The sequence below is a fragment of the Sinocyclocheilus rhinocerous genome, unplaced genomic scaffold, assembly GCF_001515625.1.
Source record: "Sinocyclocheilus rhinocerous isolate Xijiao unplaced genomic scaffold, SAMN03320098_v1.1 scaffold662, whole genome shotgun sequence".
NCBI lineage: Eukaryota > Metazoa > Chordata > Actinopteri > Cypriniformes > Cyprinidae > Sinocyclocheilus > Sinocyclocheilus rhinocerous.
The window spans coordinates 1255020-1273205 of NW_015639782.1; the positions used below are offsets into that span (position 1 = coordinate 1255020).

An 18186-nucleotide genomic window follows, 5' to 3' on the forward strand; every position below is an offset into this window, starting at 1 on the left:
ATCAGAGATGCAGTCTAATGGCAATGGTATGCTGTAAACGGACAAGTGTCTGATATTGAAATGGCATGTCATTGGGCAGCCGTGACTGAAGGCTGGGAATCAGCGATTTTCTTGAATACAGGTTTTGTATATTATTCAGTATGATTGAGCCCTAGGGACAGATTTGAGTGTTTGTTTGTCATTGTTTCTATATTTATATCTGATCATGAGACCAATGTAAAGACCGAGCATGTTTCGTGGCCTCAGGAGCTCCCCCTCTGTTTGAAACCCTCCCCTGCAGCTTTACATTCAAGCTATTTACAAAGACGTTAAAAAGCAAAAGAAGAACATTTTTTTATGTTGGTATGTATTGCGAAGCCGTTTGTGTGGATGTTGGTGTGAAACTGAAACTCATGAAAATATGCAATTAATAAAGAATTAATCTGTGTGTAATTGTCGCCCTGTGTTTATAACATGTAATTGAAGGGATAGTCAATCTAAAAATCAAATTTGTCATTAAAGATGTTGTCTCACTCTCATGTCATTCCAAACCTGTATGGAATTCTCTAAAAGAGACAAAAAAAGATTGGTAACCGTTTCAGTTCCTATCAAAATCTATTGTTTGTTTGTTTTTTTGTCCATATAATGGCAGTCAATTGGAACCGAAACTGTTTTCTTATCAATATTCTTCAAAATATCTTATTTTACTTTTCACAAAACAAAGAAAGTCATACTAGTTTGGAACAACATACTGTAAGGGTAAAAAAATGAAGACCGAATTCTCATTTTTGAGAGCACTTTCCCTTTAAGGAGCCAAGCAGTGAAATTGTGCAGGAACCTGTTGTATCTGTTGGTTTTTTTATTTATTTTCTTCATGTCCAGGCTGGAAGTCTATGGCAGCATTTAGAGCTGCATCGATGGACTTGCAGTTTGACTGTGATCTGTTCTGTGTAGTGAATTCTTCTGTAACTTATTCTTAAATTGCTAATAATTCAATAACAGAAATCTCTGAGAGGAGGAGAAACATACTTTGAATGTGTCGCACTTAACCAAAATAAGCACAGGGCTCCCACTGCACATTCCACATACGGAGTCCATTAGAGCAGAGCACAAAGCCTTCACGCTCCTTAGACATATTTCATGCATATAGAACTTAACACCTTCCATTTTCAGTATTATAGGTTCTTGATGGAAAAACACTATTTCACAGGCAGCGGTGCATCATAAACCGTATTAAGTATGCTGTTGATTTACCATTGAACATGAAGCTTGCATTAACTTGCATCATCATCAAGTCTGTTTAAAAGAAGCACTTTATTTCCAAGTCATATATAGAATGCATGTTTTTCATAAGGATTTAATTAAGCAGCAAGAAGCCTGAAGTGTGAATGGAGTCCAGCTCAGCTCAATATATAATCTTTATGTTCTTCTTCCTATTCATGTGACTTTACCGTTGTGGCCACCAATGTCTCTCCATGCTTATTTTTGGTCCTGCAGATGTACTTTCCATAGTCAATCGTTTCAACATCATCCACAATCATGACGCTCTGGGAGATGCGTGTTGTGTGTCCCACACCGCGGTTTATCAGGCGCCAGGAGTCCTGAATATTCACCGGCCTCTGACCCTGAGAACACACGTCATATTAACACCTATTTATCTGAATCTACACTACCTGTCAAACATTTAGAATAATTGACATTTTTTTGTTTTTGAATGAAGTCTCTTATGCTCTGTAAGGCTGCATTCATTTGATCAAAAATACAGCAAAAATAGTAATATTGTGAATTACTGTTACAATATTTAAAATGACTGTTTTCTATTATAATACATTTTAAAATGTAATTTATTCCTGTGATGCAAAGCTGAATTTTCAGCATCATTACTCCAGTCTTCAGTGTCACATGATCCTTCAGAAATCATTCTAATATGCTGATTTGCTGCTCAAGAAATAATATTCTTATTGTAAGTGGTGAAAATAATTGCACTTTTCTTAAGGAAAAAAAAATAATGTACCACTCACCTGGCCAGGATACCTCCAGCTGAAGCTGACATTCATCTCCGGTTCACCCAGAACTGTGCAAGTAACGTTAAAGAAGTCTCCACCACTCACTGTGTTCGAAGAAGCATCAATAGTTGCAAAAGGGGGGCCACTAGGCACTACGAGGGGCAAAATGCAATTTTATTTACTATTTATTTACAATTGTATTTTTAGTACTGTTATTAGCAGTACTATTGTGCTCTCCTCTTACCTTCCACATACAGCAGCTGGTATTTAGTGGATATTTGTGGAGTGGTTTTCGTGGTGCTGTTGGCTTTGCAATAATAAGCACCCTTGTGTTCTGGACTGGGGTTTTGGATGATGAAGCCCTTAGTGGGATTGTAAGAGATCTGGGTCCCATCCACAGCGATTTCTTCTGCAGGAACTTCCCTGTGCAGCGAGACTTTGATTTTGGGGTTTGTCACCCGGCACGGGACGGTGGCGGGCTTGTCAGGGCGCAGGTAGATGATCTCAAAATGGATGGCAGAGGGGACGAACAGCTCATCTTTGTCTAGATACAAAGAGAATAGTAAGAATGTCTGTGGAGTTTCAAGATGATGTAGCTGTGTTTGTGTGATATGTGAACAGATGCTGTACCTGTAAAGTAAATGTAGGTCGCAGAGGTGCTTTCTCCATCCTTTGCACATTCTTCTCCATCACAGAGCACCACCCAGCAGCTGTAGTCCCCCGTATCAGCAGCAGAGGGCGACGTCAGAATCAGCTGACTGTACCGCTCATGCTGCTTGATGCTGGAACAACACAGTCAATCAAGTCTAGACCTGGGCTATGTTGGAATAGCATACTACTTGTATTATTTCTGCAGTATATAATATATGTACTATGGACTATATGAGTCATTCTACAAATTTAGGGTTCGTTTCATAACCACTGATGATAAATATATTTTTTCTTTAGGAAATCATATTTTATCCATAAAAGAAAGCATATTATAATCTCAAGAAGATATTTTGTGCACCCTACTTCAGTTTGCTTGAAATAGCCTTGATGTCTCTTAAATGACATTTTTTGCAGCATCTGCTTTTGAAGTGAGTCGGTCTGTAGTTTAACAGGGTTATTATTATTGTTAACTAAAAATATAAATTCATTTAAAAAAATAGTACATTGCTTGAAATAAAATAAACTTTGAATGAAATCCAGTAAAAATTGAATTCATCTATTTTCCAAGGCAACATCATTTTCTTTCAGTTTGACTTCAATTTTTTAACTTTTTTATTTGCTGACTGTACCGCTCATGCTGCTTGATGCTGGAACAACACAGTCAATCAAGTCTAGACCTGGGCTATGTTGGAATAGCATACTACTTGTATTATTTCTGCAGTATATAATATATGTACTATGGACTATATGAGTCATTCTACAAATTTAGGGTTCGTTTCATAACCACTGATGATAAATATATTTTTTCTTTAGGAAATCATATTTTATCCATAAAAGAAAGCATATTATAATCTCAAGAAGATATTTTGTGCACCCTACTTCAGTTTGCTTGAAATAGCCTTGATGTCTCTTAAATGACATTTTTTGCAGCATCTGCTTTTGAAGTGAGTCGGTCTGTAGTTTAACAGGGTTATTATTATTGTTAACTAAAAATATAAATTCATTTAAAAAAATAGTACATTGCTTGAAATAAAATAAACTTTGAATGAAATCCAGTAAAAATTGAATTCATCTATTTTCCAAGGCAACATCATTTTCTTTCAGTTTGACTTCAATTTTTTAACTTTTTTATTTATTTTTATTAAAATAGAAAGTTGTATTTATTTACATGCAGTGTAATCTTGTAATGAAAATTAACCATGGTTTTATTGTAGTAAAAATGTAGTAACCATGTTTTTTGGTGTATTGATTACTATTTGTATAACCACAGTTTTACTACAAATACCATGGTTACTATAGTTAAACCATGGTAACCACAAATTAACCATGGTTTTGCTACACTAACCATAGTTTAACCATGGTATTTGTAGTAGAACTGTTATACAGTTGGTAATCAATACGCCAAAAAAAAACATGATTACTATATTAAATGAATAGATCAAATGAGAAAGAAGAATACCTGAGGCGGTTGTCATTGAAGGTGTCCAGATAAGAGGGATACGCCCAACCTATATTAGTCCCTTTGCATCTCAGTTCCAGTGTTTTCCCAGGATTCAAAGAAAGGCTCTCGCCCAATCTGAGAAAACGGCCTTTATCAAGGACCTGGGTGAGAATAGACTGGCCCTTGCTTCCTATCTCCTTTTCTTTTACTTTGGGGTAGCGAACCTTCACCCTCTTTCTTTCTGTTCTAATGCGGTTCTCACCAGCCTCTTTCTTACGCTTGACCTGCTGACACACACCTGGGTAAACCAAAACACAGTTTTCCTAGTCAACAGCGTGTTGTTTCAGCATTTGGATGTGACGGGCAAACTTTACATGGGGAAGTTCTAAAGAGCAATAACATTAATTTATTCACTGCTAGTAGGCAATAAACATAATACAGCATATGTGTTTCATTTCTCTCTTTGTGACACTTTATAACTCCTATGACCAAGCCAAAAAAAAAGAAGGAGAGAGAGAGAGCAAGCGAAAGAGGTTTCTGCCATCTGGAAATCTGCTCTATATTCTTCAGCTAACAGCTGTACAAACAGCAGTGCTGGAAGTATGCCTTTCTCGTACAAAACTGAACAATACTGAAGTTCATTGAATCACAAATTCCTTTTAAATTCATTTTTGACACATGCAAGGATCATGAGGTCTAGAAGAATATTGTATACAGATCTTTTGATTCTGATTTATGTTTGAATGAAAATAAAAAAATCATTAAAAAAAAAGTTACCTTGTTAGGATGCAAACATATTTGATTCTCTAATTTTTGTCTCTGCTGTATAATTTAAGCGTAAATTTAAGTTAAACTCTGCCCTGATCTAATCTCTCCTCCCCTTTCTACTCTGGAATTTGGTTTCCATTGGCACCACTGGCACATACACGTTCATCCAGAAACATCTCTCAATTTATTTTCTTTTCGAGCAAGAGATAGACTTTCTTCATGTTTTGAAGTAATAATAACAAGGCATAAAAAAATAAAAGAGATCTGCTCACCATTTTGGACCTCCAGCCAGAGCAGTGCCAGTGTGAAGAAGAGCCAGAGCTTCATGATGGCTGAAGTGGAGAGCTCCAGCAGGGCGCACGTCTGTCCCGTTTACACACAGTCAGCTCCATCCATGTGAAAAAAAGAGGAATTTCCCCAGCCCATCTAACACACTCCCCCCTCAGTGTCAGTGTGTGATCCTCTAATGCCCTCTGCTGGACTGCAGCTATTTGCGCTATTGGCCTCATAATCCAGATAAAGTCTTTCACATTTTTAAGAATAGTTTACTCGAAAATGAAAAAAAAAAAAAAATGCTGTTAATTGTCTAGTAATTTTACGGACATTTTCGTTAATCCTAAAACACAACGCAATGAAGTGCAAAATTCTAAACACAGGTAAATCACATGTAAACAGATAATTTGGCCTATGGAAAATTCCTTCACGTTATACCCTATTTTTACAGATTTTTTTTCATCCAGGATAAAAAAGTAAGTACCCAATGATGAACAATACAATACAATATACTGAAAATAAAAATATATTGCTAAATCAAACCGCCTTCTGCAGACGTGTCCTCGCTACGTGAGTTCGTGGCCTTGCGTGCGTTGTGAGCGAAGACTCGCGCGCAGAACTGTTTGTCTGAGGCTGTGGATTACAGGTAATAATGTCATAAATAATGTTTCGTTTCTTACACAGACCGATCTTTGCGCTTCATAAGACCTCAATATATCGTCAGGAGCTGTGTACGTGGATTCATTTAATGTTTTGCATTTGCGTTTTTGGACTCTCAAAGTGACGGTGCTCGTTGGGTTCAACTAAAAATCTTCTTTAACGTTCTACTGAAAAAAGAAAGTCACCTACATATTGGATGGCCTGGGGGTGAGTAAATTAACAGCAGATTTTCATTTTTGGGTGAACTATTCTGTGGAGCAGTGGTCACCAACGCTACATAAAACATCTGCGCGAAACAACAGCAGGGTCTGAATGAGTCACGCTCTCTGACAGCAGGTGTCACTAATGAACAGGGTTGCCAAATTTTCGCAATAAAACTAGTCCAATCGCGTTTCGAGGGGGGTTCCCCTGTAAAAATCGCATTCGGGGGGTAAAAACGCGTTTTTCGCCGGGGATCTTCCAGTAAAATTCACATTCCAGGGGCTAAATATCACGTTATTGGGGTCGCTTCAACCCGCGGACATGAACAACAACCCGCGGCAACAGTGTTAAAGTAGCCCAATTCTGCGGGAAAACCGCGGACTTGGCAACACCTACCAGTCGATCGCGATCGACGGGTTGGCGACCACTGCTGTAGAGGTTCATATGTGAGATATTTCTGTCCATCATTCATTTTAACGTATACCCATGCTTTACAAATAGAGTTCACCTTATCAATACTGCTATTTTACATTATACTATAATTAAATGGGCAGTCAGTGTTTTGTTTACTGAAGCATAATGCTGAAATCTGTTTCCATTGGCAGTTGAGTAATGCAGTGTTGCAATAATTTGAAATCAAATATCAGCTTCTTTTGTTAGACATTTAACATTACTTGAACTCATATGAAATAGTAGCTACATTTTATGATACTGTATAAGATGAGAAACTAGTGAACGGCACAACAGACCTACCAATCAAGAAAAAAATCCATTAAAATTTAAATAAAACGATTTAATGCATATTTATTTAAAATAATGTGGGGAAACTTTGTTAAAAAGGGAGAAATATTTTATTGTTTTGTATGAAACCACTTTGCAATGTTTTGACAGTGGCATAATCCACACATTACTTCCATTATTAAAAAACTATTATAATGATAAAATAAAATAATACAAAGGCTATAAACAGAAGTTGATGTGCATTATTTAATGAGACATTAACACATTGTTATTAATGCTTGTGCCACAATCTTAGCCTCACTATGACTAATTTACACTGCAATCTACAACTCAAAATTTCAGATGCTCAGGTTGTCCATTTTTAGACCACCACTTGCATCAGTTAGCTGGATTGAACAGATTGTCATGTATTGAATGACTGCAGTGAACTAGTGTAGATTAATGATTATTCATTAATATTTCTGAAAGAGTAAAAAAAATATCTAGCAAGTGTATAAAGTAAATAAAAGGTAATTTTACAAGACAAAACATACATACGTACTTGCTTCAACATCATCAGACCTTCTGGTTGTTAAACAACAGGTTGACCTATGAATACTGTACATTGTAGGATATCCCTGTCAAACATTCAGCGACAATTACACAACACATGTAACATGGATTAAGATAAAAAAATTAGTGTTTAGCAGAATACAAGAAAATGTGAATTAGTGTTATCAAGGCAGCTTAAAGGGTTAGTTGACCCAAAAATGAAAATTAGCCTGTGTTTTACTCACCCTCAAAGCATCCTAGGTGTATGTGATTTTTTTTTTTCTTTCAGTTGTAGCGAATACATGCATTTTTTAAGATAAATATCCATACTTCAAATGTAATAAACACTTTTCTCTCACTTCCGCTGACTGTCATACGCAGAAGTCGTGCAGGCGGATGACGTAAGACGTATGTGTCGTGCGCGTGCCTCTGAGAAATGCAGGAGCAAAGGAAAACCAGTCTCCTCTTGGCTCATGTCGAAATCCCCCGACATTTTTCTTTACAAATCCTCGTTTTGTACTTCAAATTCGTGAACGGCGTTTTGTTTTGTTTTGTCTCCGCGTTCGTCACTAATCACGCAACGTCGACATCTTACGTCATCCGCCTGAACGGCTTCTGCGTATGACAGTCAGCGGAAGTGAGAAAAAAGTGTTTATTACATTTGAAATATGGATATTTATATTACAAAAATGCATGGATTCGCTACAGGAGGCCTTTATTCACCCCCGGAGCCGGCGTGAAGGACGTTTTATTACGGATGCACGCACTTTATTTCACGTCTTCTCAACTGTTGACAACCAACACCCGCTTACCCCCATTGAAAGGCTTGAGAGGGGCCAGGACAATTTTTAATATAACTCCGATTGGATTCGTCTGAAAGAAGAAAGTCACATACACCTAGGATGCTTTGAGGGTGAGTAAAACACAGGCTAATTTTCATTTTTGGGTGAATTAACCCTTTAACATCCCAGGCACGTACAGTAAGTTAACAGTATTAATTCTAAATCTTAGAATTAAACACTTTAACAAGACAGTCAAACATGTAGACATGCTGTGAAAGCTGGACATTCACCATTATCACGGCTTTACCAATATTTTTTCTGATGTTCCACATTATTTAAAGGGGTCATATGATGCTGCTAAAAAGAACATTACTTTAACACATGTGTCTCATACCTTTAGAACTAAGTATATATGCTATAATTTGTTTTTTGTTTTTTTATATATTTTTTTTTTTTACAAACTAACAGTGGAAGTAATCTTAAGATACTGTCTGTGGAAATCGTAATACTTTTATGCAAAAAAGCAAAACAAAAAAACATGCTTTCCCTTTCTCTTCCAAATACATTTAAAAGCAAATTGCTTATACACAGAGGTATGTCTTACAGGGGTGAAAATATTTGCTCTGACAATTCAATTCAATGCTATGAAAATTAATAACATTTAAAATGTAAAAAAAGAAAGATTTGGTCACTATTCATGTTCAGTTATTGCTATTAATCATAATTATATACAAACAGAATCAATTCCACAATCAATGCATTAAATTTTCATTGTCAGATCACACACCCCTAATGTCCTACTATCACATCACAGGTGAGAGCATCAGCACTGAGAGGTGTTACAGTGATTGTTCATGATGGCAGTAAAGGCAGAGCTGAATACACAGAGTTTATGTCTGTCAGCAGGTTGGTGAATGCCATGGATAACAGCTAGTTACTATTATAGTTTTATCTGCTGCTCTTTAACATGGGCTAGTCTTCTCTATGTGCGTCACATACTCCACAGTGCCTTCATTTCCTGTCAATGTCTTTTTCTCTGTCGCAACACCACAGTTCTGTAGATGCCTCTTACGTTCATCACTATGCCAGATTCCATATCCAAAATAGATGAGGAAACCTGTGGATTGATGTCAAAGTTAAGATTTATATAAAATATATATATATAAATCTGAATCAGAATTAGCTTTATTCGCGAGGTGTGTGTAAACACACAAGGAATTTGTTGTGGTTTTTTTAAGGTGCTCCTGGTACATACATACATGCATGCATACATACATACATATCTGACATGAGAACAGAAAAAAAAAACTTAACAATAAATAATGTGTATGAATCTGGAACAGTAGATTTATGTACAGATTTGTGCATTATAGGGATGGGGTCTTGTAGCGGGTGATGGCTTTCAGGCCTCCACACTGATGTAGAGTCATTACTTGAAAGCTATTTTTTTAGCTTTTCAGAGTAGTTTAACTTTATATATATATAAAGTTATATATAAATAACTTTATATATATATATATATGTATATATATATATACTTACTATACACAAGCTTTTGGGTTTAGATCAAAAATGAGGGTAAATAAATAGACAAAATTTTCATCACTGGATAAACTATCCTTTCAAATTGTCCACCAGCATAAACCTAACCAGTGAAAACCAGCCTGGACCACCATGGAAATTCATGCTCATCTAAGCTGGTCTTTTCTGGGGTTTTCTTAAGTTTATTTCCAATAAAGCCTGTTTTTCAAGCAAACAGCCTTGAAACGGCAATGAGACCTTTAGATTTGTTTGAATGTGGTTTAGGATTGCATCCTGTGTGTGTTTACCCAAAGTTAGCACGTACCTATGGCCATCCAGATGGAGAAACGGATCCACGTGTCTCCGCTGAGCTGAACCATGAGATACACGTTGACAAATATACTCAAGATGGGTAGAAAGGGCAACAGAGGAACCTGAAGCAAAAAATACACATTGCTTCAAACATGTGCTTGACTGCACTCTGCTCAGCATTCGCTCTAGAAAAAAACCCAGACTGAAAAGAAAACTTAAAAAAACACGATGAATGGAGGCTCTCTCGGGTCATATCACATTGTTTTTCCTGTTAGATAGGGATAGCACACAATATGGTCCTCCAAAGAACACAGAATGCTTGGCAAACACAGATATTTTATACAGGCTATTACCCTAAAACCCAGTGCTGTTCTGGGCAGAATACACATCAAGATAAACAGCAGCAATGGTTTAACATTGGGTACGTCTATGAAAGGGAAAGTTCACCCCGAATTGAAAATTCTCTCATTATTTACTCACCTTCACATTGTTTCATTTTAGATTTTAGGCAGATTGTTGCTGCTCTTTTCCATTCAATAAAAGTGATAGGACCATAGCAGCAATCATCACAACCTGTGTAGTATAGTCTAAGACTTGTGAATTCATACTGGACACTATTAATTTTTATTGTATAGAAAAGATCGGCATTCTGGGTAAAATCATCTTTTTGTGTTCCATAAAAGAAAAGAAAAACTTTGGAGATCAGTTTTGGGTGAACTATCCCTTTAAGAGTGTGATCTTCCTGTGTATTTATACAGAAAAAATATTGATTATTGAAAAACTCATTAATAACTCATTAACTAACTTAGGCTGGGCTCCGTAAGATTTTTTTAAAGAAATTAATATTCAGCAGGATTAATTAAATTGATCAAAAGTGACAGTGCAGACATTTATGATACAAAAAGTTATATGTAAAATAAATGATGTTCTTTTGAACCTTTGCTGCTCATCCAGGAATCTAGAATGAAATGTTTCATAGTTTACAAAAATAATAAACCGTTTTCAACATTGATAATAATAAGAATCGTTTCTTGATTATCAACTCAGCATATTAGAATGATTTCTGAAAGATAATGTGACACTGAAGTCTGGAGTAATGGCTGCTGAATATTCAGCTTTGCATCACAGAAATAAATGACATTTTAAAATATATTCAACTAGAAAACGGTTATTTTAAATTGTAGTAATATTTCACAATTTTACTGTTTTCACTGTATTTTTGATCAAACAGATGCAGCCTTAGTGAGCAAAAGAGACTTCTTACAAAAACATTAAAAATCTTATTGACCCCAAACTTTTGTATGTTAAGTATGTTAGATTTCAAACCTACATACCATAAAAGAAACTTCCTTCCTCGTCTGAGGTTGTCTGCAAACCAGAAGCATGCACATGATGAAGATGAACAAAGATGCACCCAAGACCCCCAGGGCCCAAGGCTCCATAGCAATAATGGCCTGTCCGTAGTACGTGTTGAGTGTGCTAACAACACACACAACAAACACTGCAGGGAAAAACAAACACGGATCAGAACGGCTACGTAATTTTTATAAACTAACTTGTCAAATCAATCTCGAACTGCTGCTGTACTAACCCATGATCATAACAGACACATTGACGGCAGTGGAGGTCTGTTCAGTGGGCAGCAGTGGAGGGTTGAGCAGAGAGCGCAGGGTTACGCTTCCGTCCTTCAGCATGTTCAGGTGAGACTCAGACTCTGTCAGTTCAGACTCACCAACCTCTTCCTTGCCTTCATTGATCCTAGACCTCTCAAACGCAGCATCTGGCTGATACCTGACATGCACATTTTATATAGCTACTTCATGCCATTAGAAACAGAAACATTATTAAAACACTAACAAATCTTTTTGTTGAATATGATAAATACATCAAATGTGACAGTATCATTTAAGCTCTACAGAGACTATCACAAGAAAATTGTCTATATAAAATATGTTCAAAGTCAAATCATTGAAATATACATTAAAGGGGTCATATGATGCGATTTCAATTTTTCCTTGCACAGTTGGGAAATGCCATTACCACTAGATGGCAGACCACTGCATAATTCTTGCTGTAAGTGTTGTACCGACTAGTCTATTGGTTTGCATCATTAAGAAGCATACTTGTATTAACAGCTGTATCGCAAATAGTAATGCTGTCACCATGAAGTTATTGATTGATTGATTGAAAATGAATGCACTGAATGTACACTAACCTGAGGATTAGAACACAAGCAGCCACCAAAGAGTATGCCAGCAAGGTTCCAATAGACATCATGTCTACCAGCACTTTCAAGTCAAACAGGAAAGCCATGATAGCTGTTGGTATTAAACAAACACTTATCAGATTAAGTTTAAAAATAATACATTAAGTGCATAACAAACACAAATTATTATATCACAAACTATAAGAACTTCTATAAATTAAATAGTTTACATACACTTCAAATGCATTAATTCCATGGCATAACAATTTAAATACCTCTACTTTCTCATAATTCATGTAAATTTTCTAAGCAATGTTTGCAATTACTTGCTAGGGTGACAACCAAAAATTGAACAGTATACAGTATATATTGTTTTGTTTTTATTTTTTGCTTGAAAAGTGTTATATTCAAATAAATTCCAATTTAATGCAATGGCGTTCATACATTTTTAAGTGTGGCTTAGTTGTAAAAAATATATAAAGGTCATTATACACCAACAGAGCATGCACGGTTTCTTATTTCATTTGTGTTCATTTAATGAAGTAAATCTTACAAATTTAAAGAGCATGACTGGTGAACTATGAAATTGAAGTCAATAATCAATACAGATTCCTTCTTTAGTGGATGTCTGACTTTAAACTCAGAATGCAATAGCATTGGTATCTTCTGATAAAATTCACACCAGATGTGCCCTATGACTTCATATACAGCTGTTTAGACTTCCCTCACAGTAAGAAGGCCGTGTACACTAACAAACATACAGTGCTACAGTATAGGCTTAATGTGCAGGGGGCTCCAAAAACCATTATCTGCCCTGCGTCCTCATCCCTTCACTAAGCTTCCCCTCTGCTTTCTCATTCTTTAGAAGTCCTCAGAATCCATAAGCATCCACTGAGTGACCCCTGCTAGCATCAAAGTGCTGTATTACCACACTGTAGTGAAGTACTGAGAATCCCTCCCTGCAGCTGTCAGCAGTAATTCACATCTGCACCTGACACATGAAGTCAGATATATATATATATGTACTACCAGTCAAAAGTTTGGAATAATTGCCATTTTTTATGTTTTTAAAAGCAGGGTTTTATATGCTTACCAAGGCTACATTTAATTGATCAAAAATATAGTAAAAACAGAAATATTGTGAAACATTTAAAATAACTTTTCTATTGTAATATATTTTTTAAATGCAATTTATTCCTGTGATGCAAAGCTGAATTTTCAGCAACATTACTCCAATCTTCAGTGTCACATGATTCTTCAGAAATCATTCTAATATGCTGATTTGCTGCTGAAGAAACATTATTATTATTATTATTATTATTGGTGCTCAATTATTAATAATGGTTTATAATTATTAATAATGGTTGTTTGAAACAAAAATCTTTTGTAGCATTATAAATATCTTTATGGTCACTTTCGATAAATGTAATGCGTCCTTGCTTAATAAAACAAAAAATGAATTTATTTAAGTTTTAAATCTTACCCCAAACTTTTGAGTGGTAGTTACAATCACAAATATCCATTTTCCATAAAATATTATGTAGCAGAATTATTTATTTTTTTAAATGGCTGCTGAAAATTCAGCTTTTCCATCACAGGAATAAATTACATTTATAGAAAACAGTTATTTTAAATTGTAATAATGTTTTTACAATATTACAGTTTTTACTAGATTTTTGATATAGTAAAAATATGCAGCCTAGAGCATAAGAGATTTCTTTCAATAACATTAAAAATTGTGATAATTCCAATTTATACTGGATGACTGATTTTCTTTCTTTTTCCTGCCAGCTTCACCACCAAGCACTCTACATATCATTTTTGCTTGCAATAAATAGCTTCCATAGAGGTTTTTATCACATATTGTCTAATCCCAGCGATTTTTACCACCAACACCACAGTGACAGCATGCATCTATTAACAGTGTACTGCGATTAAGCAAGCACACTGCACCTCCACCAGGCTGACACAAACAGGACAGCAGGCCATGCAAGGCCTACCTCGGTCTTTGCTTACCCGCGGTAGTGCCCGCTGCCATAGTGGCAGCCACTGGCGACTGACGCTTACTCACTTTGGAAAGAAATCTGAATAGCACGCCATCTCGTGCCATGGCAAACAGAATGCGGGGAAGAGGGAACATAGAGCCCAACAGGCTAAAAACAAAAAAGGAGTCATGGTTCAGATACCTGCAACTCTGGAAGGAAAAGAACATATTAACCAACACCAGCAAATGTGAAGGAGCAGATATTGACCAAGTGCAGCCAATTGTGTTTTTCCAGTCATATGTAATTATTGGAATTTTTTTAAATAATTGTATAAAGATTTTAGATATGAGCATACACAGACATTTATATTCAATGAACTGCCATGACTTTTTAGGATTTTATTCATTTCCTTGATTCATCCAGGCCTGGAAGTTGCCATTTTTAAAAGTCCTGATATTTCAAGGTTTATTTGATGTATGTTTTCCATGTCTTTTATTGTACATTTCCGCTCTTTTTCACATTTGCCTGGTGGATCACATTCGCGATTTGCATAGCAATCGTGCCCCCATCTCTCACCTGCAACTACACCTGAAGACATTGTAGCAATAAGCGGGGTCTTCGTCTTAGGATTGATTTGGGCTAACGCTTTGAAAAGCACCCCATCCTGTGCCATAGCATAGATTACACGCGGCATTGGGAAAATGGAGCCCAGCAGACTGCATATAAGGCAAAGACATCAGCAGAAGCAAGGGGTCAATTAATTACTAGGGGTGGGAATCTTTAGGCACTTCACGATCCGATTTCGATTCTGGGAGTCACGATCCGATTCCAAAACGATTCTTGATCTATATTTTTTCCTAATTAATTTTTCTGCTGTGCAAATACATCTTTACAACTTTACATTTTAAACAAAATTGCAGTTTCTATGCTTTTTTTTTATGCCATCTTAAAAATAGGGGTGTGAATCTTCACTGGTTTCACGATTCAATTCAATTACGATTATCATATCAACGATTCGATTCAACTCAATATCATGATGCGTCACATTCTCAATTTTCAATATTATTGCACATGGCTACATTTTCATATACATTTTATATCAAATTTATTTTGTGCAAATTTTACTTAATTTTTTTAATTAAATTATATAAGCAGTCTACTTTTTAAAATAATTACTTATTTTAAAAATGTGTTCTTTAAGTAGGCTATCCGAAAGTTTACAGACAATCATAGTAATGGGTTTTTCTTTTTTCCTCAGCATTATTGCTGTTTGATTATTACTGATGAGATCACAGACAGTGGCAGCTTTAACAGGCTGCATTCACACTAATGCATAATTCTATTTCGATATATCAGATGTTTTGTCCTGTTCTGAAAACATAGCTAACTGTGTTTACCTCAATTTCGTATAAAAGTATTCGTAGATGCAAGTGCATTTAACCGCAGCCGCGATCGATCTTCAGGACATCAAACACAAAGCACAGGTGAAAGTCTGTCAGTACATGCGTTTCGTGCATCTTATACGTACTGCATTCCAAAACGCATAAATAAAAGCATATCTAAAGTAAAATACTGAAATAACGGCGGGTGGAAACACACACTGTCAAGCAATGCACACGTGTCTCACAGCGCATATTCTGTGCAATGAAGCCCGCCGCGATTGTCTCTAGCGCACACACGTGCCATATGCGGGGAAAAACCATGCTCAGAATCGATTCGTTGAAGAGAGAATCGCGATGCATCGGATAATCGATTTTTTTCTCCCACTCCTATTAATTACATGCTGCAGACCTGATCCCAAACACTTAAGTTGCTGTGTACTGTTACAGGCCTCCACAAACAATGATTTTTAAAGTCAACATGAAATCAAAATAGGGAAAACATTTTTTGACTGACATCACCAGTCCCTTTTATGTTTTCAGCACCACTCCAATCACAGGATATACAGACAATATTTTTCACAAAATTAATTCCCAATGGACAGAATTAAGTTTGCTTATGTTCTTTCTAAATATTCTGTTTGACTTTAAAAAACACTTTACAGAAGTAATATGGGTTGCCAAATGGCTGTTTCATGGTGACTTTAGGAAATATAAAATTTGAAGCACATCTTTATACAGCACTTAGCAAATGGGACAAGACGTACAGTTAAATCATCTTCTTTTTTTCCCTGGGACTATTGCACAAGGCCTAGGCCATGGTATCCTATAAAATGTTTTAGTAAATTCATAAAATGAAACTAGTCTTCAAAGAAAAGTTGCTACAATCAAAATGATTGGTCTTAGGCATAAAACGTGTATAGCAATAGGATAACAGCTTGTTTAATTTATCAATCACACATTTGAATGTTTTTGAACATAATTAAGATGAATTAAGATTAATATTCAAGCATATCCAATAATCATCCAATAAACATACTGTTAAAATTAGTGGGTTGTAATTCATACCACTTTATGGAGCGTTGCTCATTGCCAAACAATAGTCCTTACTGATTTATGTCACCAGGAAAAAAACACATTCCACATGACAATTTTGTTCTGAAAGAGAGCAAGTATAAACCTTAATCATATTATAATTAATAAGCTTATATAATAATACTGATTAATTAAATGCTATGTATAATTATTTATATGGCTCTCTTTCAAACAAATCACCAACAAAAAGTCATTAGAGATGCAAAGGATAGGAACCAATTCACCAACTAAGAACTTACAAATTATTTAGAAAAAAAATGTTTAACTGAATGTCAAACAAATTACAAAATGAATAAATGCATTTTTATGTAACCATTCGGAGTGTTTGATATCAGCATGCTGCCTCAATATACAATCTTGTAAGAAGCCTTGGCCAGCAGCACAGCATTATGGGAGCAAAGAAAGATGTTTACCTGGTTGATAGAGCACAGAGTGATCCTGCTGCTACAACATATTTCGCAGGCCCCCAGCCCACATATTCAAAAGCCAAAGGCAGAGGACTTTTTTCGTCCAGCAGGTAGTAGGGCATCATGAGGGTGAGGGCCGCTGAAACACCAAAGTAGGCAAGGAAACAGACCAGTAGGGAAACAACTATTCCAATGGGAATGGCCCTCTGGGGATTCTTCACCTCCTCACCTGGTCACAAAAACAAATATCAGCAGTCTTAGAACACAAGATCAGAATGGAGAACTGAAGTTAACTGTTGTATAAAACAGAATCCACAGTACCTGTGGTTGCAATGCAATCAAATCCCACAAAGGCATAAAAGCATGTGGCTGCACCAGCCAGTGTCCCGTCAAAGCCATAAGGCAAAAATCCCCCTGCCCCATAATCACTGGTGACATTAGCAGTGTGTGAGAGATTCCTGTAAGCGTATTTTACCGTTTTAATGGTTATGATCATCAAAAATTCACACATTAGGCTGAATTCATCAACATCTAAAAAGAAGTAAGAACGTAACTGAAAAGATATTCTTCACCTTGTGACAATGGTAACATTTATGAGAGATTCCTCTGATATATTCCAATTGAGCGAGTCTCCTTTGACAAATCCAGAAATGATAACAAACATCAGCACAAGCACGTTTACGGCTGTGAAGATTTTGTTTACCCAAGCTGATTCTTTCACCCCAAAGGAGAGAAGACCTGGGGGAAAATTACAATGACAGACATTCAAATTCATTTTAGGAAAAATGCATGTGAATGTAGTAATAATTCATGTAATAATTTATTTAAAAGATGCATTCAGGAGATTTTTCTACATTTATTCATTCAGCAGATGCATTTATCCAAATCAACTTACAAATGAGGAATACAACAAGCAGTTCATCTTAAAGCGGCAGTAACACAAGTACTACACTCATAAAAAAAAGGTGTGGCAGTATCCTTTCAAAAGTTACTCGTATGTACCATATAGGGGCTAATATGTACATTCAAAGGGGTCCTATTATGCTCTTTTACAAAGTCTTGATTTTGTTTTGGGGGTGTATTAGAACATGCTCTCATACTAGGTTGTTCGAAAAACATTATTTTTCACATATTTTACATTATTACAACACCTCTCTCCCCAGTCTGACATGAACGGCTCGAATAGTTCCTGTATCAAATGAAGGCCCGCCTTCTGAAATACGAAATGTGCTGTGATTGGTTAGCTGG

General features: G+C 36.1%; 2 protein-coding genes across 3 annotated transcripts in view; both read right to left on the reverse strand.

Moving 5' to 3' along the window:
- Nucleotides 1–995: 995 nt before the first annotated feature.
- LOC107752073 (platelet-derived growth factor receptor-like protein) lies at nt 996–5235 on the reverse strand. Its single transcript, XM_016567927.1, has 6 exons — nt 5118–5235; nt 4096–4375; nt 2616–2767; nt 2230–2529; nt 2001–2137; nt 996–1604 (listed from the first exon to the last, which is right to left on the reverse strand). The coding sequence occupies exons 1-6, from the start codon at nt 5170–5172 to the stop codon at nt 1413–1415; spliced, it is 1116 nt and encodes a 371-aa protein (XP_016423413.1). The 5' UTR covers nt 5173–5235; the 3' UTR covers nt 996–1412.
- A 3533-nt stretch (nt 5236–8768) lies between these two features.
- LOC107751934 (cationic amino acid transporter 2-like) overlaps nt 8769–18186 on the reverse strand; it is a 16659-nt gene continuing 7241 nt past the window's right edge. For both annotated transcript variants that reach the window (XM_016567718.1, XM_016567717.1), the window contains exons 4-12: nt 17511–17676; nt 17260–17396; nt 16945–17167; nt 14089–14225; nt 12082–12184; nt 11458–11657; nt 11201–11367; nt 9880–9988; nt 8769–9150 (exon numbers count right to left, since the gene is read on the reverse strand). In XM_016567718.1, coding sequence (XP_016423204.1) covers nt 8996–9150; nt 9880–9988; nt 11201–11367; nt 11458–11657; nt 12082–12184; nt 14089–14225; nt 16945–17167; nt 17260–17396; nt 17511–17676 — 1397 coding nt within the window. In that variant the 3' untranslated portion in view covers nt 8769–8995. The remainder of the gene's footprint in view (nt 9151–9879; nt 9989–11200; nt 11368–11457; nt 11658–12081; nt 12185–14088; nt 14226–16944; nt 17168–17259; nt 17397–17510; nt 17677–18186) is intronic.